The following is a 9156-nucleotide window of genomic DNA, read 5'->3' as shown; positions in this document are numbered from 1 at the left end:
AGGAAAAATTATAGATATTATTTGTATGCTTGTATGTATATACTTGTTGTTGTTTAGTTGCTTCTGTGTACAAGACTTTGTGTTTGCGTGTGTGTGTGTGTGTTGTATTTTGTTGCTTTTTGTTTGTGAGTTTGGAAGTTTTGCGTTTAATAGTGTTTGCTGTATATTCTTCTTCCGCAAGCGCTTCTGTGTCTGTGTTGTATTTTGTTTCGTGTTGAGGTGCACTGTTGTGTGATGTTAGGAGCGGTTTCGGCATGGAATTGCTCACTGCGCCTGCGGATCACATTGCAACAGCCGCACGATCGACGGATCACTCTTCGCTCCCTCGATGAACTCCTCCAGGCTCAGCTTGCCGTCCTTGTTGCGGTCCATCTGGCGGAAGATTTTGTCCGTCCGCTTCTCCGGTGTGCTTTCGTCCTCGGGCATCTTCATCACCGAGCCGACCATTTTGTAGATGGCCTGTTGAGCGCGTCACGCCGCGATCAGGAAAATACCAACAAAAGGAATTGAAATCGATATAATCGAAATAAACGACCGCACGGGGTCGGGTCATGTGTGCGTGATGGATGGATTGAATTTGTGAACAATGGCGAGGAAAGGTAGGCAAGAGGGTAATTGTGTATCCGGCACAATTTGCCGACAGACTTACGGTTACAATTTCCAGCATTTCCTGTCGGGAGATGTAGCCGTTACCGTCCAGATCATACATGGAGAATGCCCATTTCAGCTTCTGCTCTAGCTTGCCGCGCGAGGTAACGCTCAGTGCACACAGGAACTCCCGGAAGTCGATCGTACCGTCACCGTTGGCGTCGAACGTCCGAAACACGTGCTCGGCGAACTGGCGGGAAAGAGGGCCGGAGCGCGAAAAAGGAGTTAAAAAAGGAGAAGTGAGAACACATTCCAAGACATCGAGAAAAGACAAATGTGTTTTACGGTGTGTGTATTGTTCCTTCCCTTTCGTTCTATCCCTTTTTTATCCCTGGTAGATCAATCATCATTACTACTCCAATTATCATCGATTTTCATTTCACAAAAGCAACTGAGGGAGCAACATGATTCCTCTTGTTATGTTTTCCGTTTTTCTTGCTGATGTTAGTTGGGACTGCAGCTTCCTTTTTTATTTTGGTCAACGACTTGAGTAACGACTTGGACTGGCACATACCATGAATCCTCGAAATAGTCTTTACAGTAGAAGGTCACAGAGGACAAGGCCAGCCGAAGCTTTTCCCGTGCGAAAAGAAGGAAAAACGAACAAAAACAAAAATGGAGGATTCGAACGAAATGAACCGAAAAATCAAACCAAAACTCGGCCCAATACCTACTGACCCGTGACCGACAGATTTATGATTTTCGCCCCTTTCTTTAGTGGGGAAAACACGAACCATTCTCTCTCCCCTTCTGTTTTCCTTCGCACCAACAAATAAATTGTGCCTTACCGACCTGGGGGAAGGACTGAGCGACAGGAAATACCGAACACACCTTAACTTTTGGAAGGCCCCGAAAATGTAGTGCCTCAACTCTGGCCGAGGGTAAACATGATTGATTGGTTTTAGTATTTTCGCTACATTTTGTGCGCCCGTTTAATGGGTTTACTTTTATTTTTCATTGTTCGACTTTAGTATTAATTATACAAAACGTGCTGCGTTGCACCGTATCCGCGATGGAGGCGCATGGTGCTTTGTATTAATAAATGAATTTTTAATGTCGTTTTTTAAGGGCAAAAGCACTTAATACTGTACTGGGGATGGGAGTGCGTACATTATGATTTAAATATTCACTGCGAACGGTGACTGCAAATGGAAGAAAAAGAGGTAAACTGAAGGTAAAGGGCTTTAATGAGCTCATAATGGAGGCGCCTGGTGTTTTGTAGATTATTGCAGGAAAATCAACCGAACCAAAAACACCAAAAGGTAGCACACCATTGTCGAGATTTCCATTCCAAAGAATTCGCAATTCAAGGGAAGCCGGAGAGCTAACACATTTAAATGAAAAGTGCCAAAACAAAGATATGTATGCGCTAAATGCGCACATACATTGTAATTGGAAACTGATCCGCCTTACGGTAAAAACGAAAGATAAAAAATAAAATTTAATCTCAACCATTCCCAAAGCCCGAGCTAATTACGTGGCATACGGTTGCAGTCAGATTGAATTGACTAAGACCGCCCCGCCCGGAGGGAGTAACCGCGAACGACAGCGAGAAATCGTGCGAGGAATTAGAACTCCGCGTTTTGCAATTCCACCGGGAGCTTCTTGCCAGTCGCACACCAGCGGCTCCCAGGGAGCGAACTTTTAAGCAATCTTCCACATCCTCTAATCCACTCAATGCGAAACGAACTCGACATTTTCCAGTGAACCAATTGGGGATCCATGGCGATGGTGGGCGGGGGTAGATGGAGCGTCGTGAGCGACAAAGATGGCGGATACAAAATACGAGGAAAGTTGATTCAATTTCAAGCAACAACTCCCGTGACGAGATGGACGGCTTTTGTGGTGTTTTTTTCCTTCTTATTTTGCCAGTGCTTTTCGCTGTTTGTGTAGGCGAACAACCACCTGCTGCTGCTGCTGCTGCTGCTGCTGCTTCTGTTGCTAGAAGATGGGAACAAACATCCCGGGTGATAAGGATCAAAGCGGATCGACAAAGTGGCATGCGCGTGCTTATGATACGAGCGATGGCAGCAACAATCGTGCTAATGTTGAATATTGAAGTTTGAATATTTTATCTGCTGTTGCCACATCTTTGGCGTTCTGTTTGTTGTTCGTTCTCTTGCCGTTCCAACGAGGAAGAGCCCGATCCACATGTAGCACAGTTGCTTTGTGAAACGATCGAATGGGAAGGACAAAAGGGAAAACATAACTTTACACACTCACCTTGCTGGCGTCGCCGTAGGGGAAGAAGTTGCCATAAATTTTCTTAAACTCCTCCACCGACAGATGACCGCTCGGGCAGTCTTTCAGGAAGCCTTTGTACCATTCTTGTATCTCAGCATCTGCAGAAGGAAAGAGAAAGAAAAAGCGTGTCCCGCACAACACAAAGGACACGGCGGCGTGTGAAAATTGTAGTCACAAAACAGCTAACCCATAAACAAATAAGGCAAACGACAAAATAAAAATGGCAACCGAACCGGCACCGGTACGATGCATGCCAAACGGGATGGCCATCCAAAATGCGAACGTTATGCTGACGTAAATTTAAATATGATTTCCAGACGGTAGTTTTGTTGTGCCTAGACTTTGGACCCCTAAAAAAGCCCCTTTTTCCCACCAGCTTCCTAAGCAGGCACACAAACACATATCAAGAAATCGAATAACGATTACGTTGTTTGCACTGCCGAAAGCTCCCTCGGCCACAGCCAGCGCACAGAATCGAATTTTCTTGCCGGTCGAAAGCAAAATGAAGCATCGCACAATAATGGCGTATTAAGACGTTTGGGAAATCGGTTCGAACAAGCAGTAAATTTATTGTTTCGAATTCGATTATTTATTTATCTGCATTCTCGCAAAAAAAAAAAACACTCGCCAAGACACACATCACACCGTTGGCGGGGTTGACTCACGAACAGCCATGGCAGGTTTCTTTTCTGTTAGGCATGATACGCGAGAAAGGAGATGAAAAATCTAACAGAAAGCGAAATAGAGCGAAACCCCCCGTTTGCAACGGTTCAGTCAGACATTTCGTTTGTAAATCTTCCTTCGACGGGTTTGTCTTGTTTGTTTGCGAGTTGTGGTGGCAGTTTTGCTTATGCTACGGTTCCCCGAACGACCAGCAGCTTCATGGTGCTTAAGAGAGTAATCGAATTGCTTCGATAGAGTGGCAAACGGATGGAAATAAATATGTTATTGTACGCTTGAATATCCGCTGCTTCGGAATGGAAATTGTGCTATTACAGAAAATTGTTAAAATCGAGCACGAACTGATCCGCTTATCAGCTCCGATGGGCTCCGAAGGCTTAGAATATTTTTCCGGCCATAAGATAATTGTCCAAAATATTTAAAATAATAGCTGACGCATTTCGTGTCCACAAGCGTAACAATGCAGATGATATAACAATATCAGCAAATTATTTCATACAGGCAAAACAACGATTCCGAAGAAGCGCTAACAAATTCTGAAATCAACTAATTCGGTTGTGTGTCCTAGCGTTGCTTGAAATATTTTATCAATTGCTTCAACTGTAAGCCTTTAATTTATTTTTAATTACTTTTAATAAATAAAAGATAAGCCACCAATTTATTACAATTTACTGTATTCCTTGTCTTGAACACAAACGTTCCAAAATATCAAATGAAGCTATCTATCACGTAAGAAACATATTTCTTTTTATGACAAATTACATCACGGTTCAGTGGCCGGTTCGCAGACACACCACCACAATGTGCATTACTATTGCTCAACAATTTACTTTCACACATATCATCGTACGCCATGCGATTCAGCACGAAGCCCTTGGGCTGTCAGTGTTGTTTTGTTCCTGCTACTGAAGTGCCTACTTTATTTTGCCGCCCTATCACGATCCATTTCTTGAGCACCGAGAGACCGAGCACTCCCCGAAGAGGGAGCCCGTCTAATGTTCCGCCGACGACAGCGTTGCAAAGCTGCCGGAAGATGCTTACACATACGGTTACGTACACCATTATTTTTCACCCAGACCATCCTCGAGCACATGTTCTTACAAATTACGAAATGAAATGAGGCATCAACATGCCATTTCGGGTGAGAGCGCCCTCTGTGTGCACTTTTCGAGCGAGAAGAAAGTAATGTAGCAGCGCCCGAGATCCGGTTGAAGTACAAACATTTTGCTTCGAACTTTACCGAATGGAAAGGAAATTGCACACGAGCAAGTGGCAAATTAGCACGAAACCGTACTAACTCCCAGGATTTCCCCGAGGGTGCCCCTATCGAGAGCCTTGCTAAAACCTCCTGAAGAGGCAGAAAAATAGATACCCGGGCGTGATTTATCCTTTTCGTAACGGAACGGATTTTCGGTCTAAAATAGATCCTTCGCCCGGGCCAACTGTGGGGATTCTGGGATGCGCCTTTGTGTGAAGTAATCGAAAGCATACCTTCCCACTGAATGCTCCCGCATCGGTATCGGTGTCTGTTTCATTAATTTTGCCTTTCCAACCCAGGCGAACCGTTAATTCCGCTTCCTTCTTAATGGAGAGAGGCAAAAACCTGTATTTCTTGAATGGAAAAAAGGAAAGTATGGTAGAAAATGAGGAACAGGACTACAAGATGTACATAACACCCTTCTTGAAATGCTTGAGTGTGTGCTGTCCCCTTAAAAAAAAAAAATCCCTTCCGATTTTCCTTGCCAAAGAGAAAATTAGCCTCCAGTGTGGTTCCATTTCGAGGGCACAAGGTCTAAAGGGTAGCAAAACAAGCCGTGGGATGGAATTACCATAAGAGAGATTCGGAAGAAAAGAAAACACTGAGATGGATTTGTTTTGTTATTTGATGATCCAATTCGTTTTCGGTTCACATTCATTAAGAAAGTTGGTAATTAGGTTGCTTAAAAAGGTGCATCTTTTCGTGGTTCTTGAGCTTTACTTCCAACAGATCTGGTGCATTAAGCACATCTTCTTTAGGGAGGGCAAACAACAAACATCATCCATCGAAAGGCACTGGTATCGAATCTGACCAGAGCCTTTCGAGAGTAAAGTAAAATTAATACAATAAACGTGGCGAAAAGCCGTCACGTTTATGCACGGAATCGATTGATTAATAACGACCCGAAAGATGACCACCACCGGTTCATGATCGTCCATGATTCAGCGGAATCATTAATAGACCAAAAGACGCGCCAGTTATTGCACGCCATTATCATTTAGCGCCCATCGCCTTTCGGATCCACTGATTGCCCTTCGATCATAACGTGAAATTGATGGGTCTCAGCCCTGATGTTATCAAGCGGGGTAAAATGGTACCGTGATTCTAAGACGGAATCGCTCACTAGTCAAAGTAGTCCAAGAGCCAACAAAACGAAGAAAAAAGCTTAACATAACTCATCACAGCCACGACGACGACGACGACGACGACGACGGCACCGGAAGAAGAAATGGTAATAAATGGTTAAGAATGGGCACCATGAATCACCACGCTTGGGAGTCACATACATACAGAAAAACCACAGCGAAACCGATTCCGCGACTCGGTGTGTGTGTGTGTCCGGCTGTATGTTACGACGGGAAGACTTTTATGAGCCCCAAAAGCGTTCGATTTAATGAGCCGTATACTGAAAAGCGCACGACACACGGGATTTTACGGACCAGTCAATATGGAACGCTCAAACCTCCATACGGGATTAACGGAAGCGAGTGAATGCGCAAGCGGTGAAAGCTTTTCTTCGCCCAAAAAAAAAAAAACCCCCACCTAAAACTAAACTTCGTTGTGATTGATGATCGAGGCACGTCTGTGTCTGTTTTATTGACCTGATGGAGAGAAGAAGATGAAGAAGAAAAAACACCCAAACGCCATCTTCGCAAGGACACAACCCACAGAGTCCGGTGCCAACGCTTGTCGAAGGTCGAAGCTGATAGAGAGCGGACTTTTCAACGTAGTATCGTGGTAGCGTGTTAGCTGCCGAAGGTAACGGTTCGTCCCGCGTGAACCACACCGAACGGAAACTGGATTTATTTGATTTGAAGAAGATGTCGTTGCGACCGTCCGTCCTGTTGCGGCCACCGATGTGATACCGATACCGAAAAGCGATCGAAATGCGCTATAGAGCACGGTAGCGGCATCGTACACACGAAACGGAAATGTATTTCCTGTTTGAACCGTACCACGTATCGGCCATTGACGATGGCGCGCTGATGTTTTTCGTTCGGGCGAGCATCCGTCGTACGTTTGGTTGCTGTTTTATCGCAACCATTTCAGAACTTGTTTTAAAGTGCGTGTTAAATAGAGGGACTTTAAAAGCTTTTCCTTAAATTATTTTAAAAGCTGTTCAAATAGTATAACAACCAGATGGATAAGAAATTTACTGCAGCAAATGAAATTGCTGCTGTTACTCTGCTGAAATGAACAGAACGCGACCAAAGTTAAGCCCCTCAAACGAAAAACCTCCGACGTAATTTTAATTGAATTGCGTAGTCCATCAGCGGACATGCAATTGTAATGAGCTTTCGCGTCTCCAGCGCCGGGCTCATTCCCGAACCATTCAATTAATAACATATTGTGCGGATAATGATATGATCAAGCTGCCGCCTTTCACAACATGTTTCGCACTAGCGGACAATTTTATAATTCGCACCAATAATTAAGTTATGCCACGGAATAAAACAAAACAAAAAAAAAGGAGCATTACACCGCCCATCAGTGACGGCATCGGCGCCATATTGTCGGTGTGATGTGCGGTCAAACGGTTGTTTTTCCTTTTTGAGAGAATCTATTTTAGCAGCTCAGTGTTTGTCATTTAATTTTGGTGGCATTTTTGTCCTACTACCGTTAAGGTTAAGGTTCCGGACATACCACTCACTGTGGCTCACTTGGCACACAAAACTCTAACCACTCGGCGGTGGCTTAAGAACGATAAACGAGCCAACGAAAAATGCTTCTGGGATCTGTAATGAATAATAATATGCCGGAATGATAACGTCCACCTTGTGTGTCTCCTTGTGCTGCTGCCGAGCAAATCTTCCGGGACGGGACCGAAAAGTTCGCACACGGATTAAGCCTCCAAAAGCACACATACAAACGGGAACGCGCCCGACTTCACCAGTGCCCTCGAAACCTACCTGAGAATTCTGTGTTCTGCTTCAGGTCTTCCAGCACCTCCGGCTTCAGTTTGCTGTTTTGCTTGCCCATTCTGGCTGTGTGTGTATATGTGTTGAAGGGTGTTGGGAGGGGGATTGGCTGGTGGTCGATGCTATTTGGGTGGTTCGTTGGTGCCGTCCGTTGAACACTCTCCTGGGGCGAAGCGCGATGGTTCGCGGAGGTCGATGAGGGTCTTCGTCTTCTCCTGCCTTTGTCTCTCTAGTGGCAAGGGCTTACCACCTTGCAGCCTGTGCTCGACGAGGAAGAAAAGTAAATTTATCTTAACTTGCGTTCGCTTTTTCCTGGACGTTGCGCAGAATGAGGCTTTTTTTTCAGAACAAAAAGCGGACAAGTGGCCGCGGCACGGTTTGGCTCGATGGTTTCAGCGTGCAAATAGAAATGATTAAAGCACCCGATGGGTTTGGAAAATGCCGGCCCCGGCTAGTGATTGCGCGCGTCTTGTAGCGCTTCGATTTCTCTTGAATTTTTTTTTTCGTTGCTTCCTTTCTCTACCTCGTGTCTCTCGTTGTCTGCACTGTTTGTTGTCTTTTAATGAGGTTTATGTGTTGCGTTGTGTAACTTCTGCTCTCGTTTGGCCGTCCGGGCGCTTCTTTCCGGCCTGTTTGTCTGAGCACACTTTTCAATTTCTTAATTAGAAAAGAATAACAACGATTTATCTCGTCCCCGTCTTCTTCGTCCAGCTGTCACTGGCTGGCCCTTGTCCGAGTGTCCCGCGAATGAACACAAAACTTCACCCCGGTACCACACTCCGAGTCGGGATTAGATTACGCGAGGATGTGAAGCTGTGAAGCCAATCCTCCGTGTTGCGTTGTTCGTTGTGTACTCCTTCTTGCTGTGCGTTGCCTTCCCTCTTTCACTGTTGGTGTGATGTTTTGCAGGCCACGTTGCGAAGCCGATTCCACCGGAAACATGGAGAAATGTGGAAGAAAAGAGAACGAAAAATGATATAAGAAAAGCTTGATTGGTACTTTGCTGTTATTACTCCGGTTATTAATGATTTTCCTTATATCTACTACTCGGAATTCTTTTACCAAGTTCGCAAAAACTTGCTCCACTCGAAACCTATTCCGTGTAGAAGGAGCAAAACCAAAAAAAAAAAATACAATCGTGAATTTCCGCCTGTTCCGTTCATTACATTGGACGTGTTCGGGTTTCGTTTAGTGTCGGCTTTCACACGAACAGTACCGCGTTACTGGCGGTATCCCAAACCACTTCAACAACCAATGCCAATGGTTCCGTTTCTTACTCTGTCGCGTTTAGAATTTCTTTCATTTTCACATTTGCCCACAACTCAGCTTCCAAGCCACGGTTTTACGACCATCAGCAAACGCCAGGATTCCACTCACCAACGTCAGGATTACTGCGAACCAGTAATT

At 44.9% G+C, this 9156-nt stretch overlaps 1 protein-coding gene across 1 annotated transcript; it reads right to left on the bottom strand.

Annotated features, from left to right (window-relative positions):
- Positions 1-256: 256 nt before the first annotated feature.
- Positions 257-7846, bottom strand: LOC126563075 (neurocalcin homolog). Its single transcript, XM_050219685.1, has 4 exons — positions 7741-7846; positions 2872-2990; positions 650-838; positions 257-459 (listed from the first exon to the last, which is right to left on the bottom strand). Exons 1-4 carry the CDS (start codon positions 7808-7810, stop codon positions 265-267), a joined length of 573 nt encoding a protein of 190 aa, XP_050075642.1. The 5' UTR covers positions 7811-7846; the 3' UTR covers positions 257-264.
- Positions 7847-9156: the final 1310 nt, after the last annotated feature.

The sequence above is a fragment of the Anopheles maculipalpis genome, chromosome 3RL (genome assembly GCF_943734695.1).
Source record: "Anopheles maculipalpis chromosome 3RL, idAnoMacuDA_375_x, whole genome shotgun sequence".
Lineage (NCBI taxonomy): Eukaryota > Metazoa > Arthropoda > Insecta > Diptera > Culicidae > Anopheles > Anopheles maculipalpis.
Note: the sequence above shows the minus strand (reverse complement) of the source record. Positions and strands in the feature narration are given on the sequence as shown.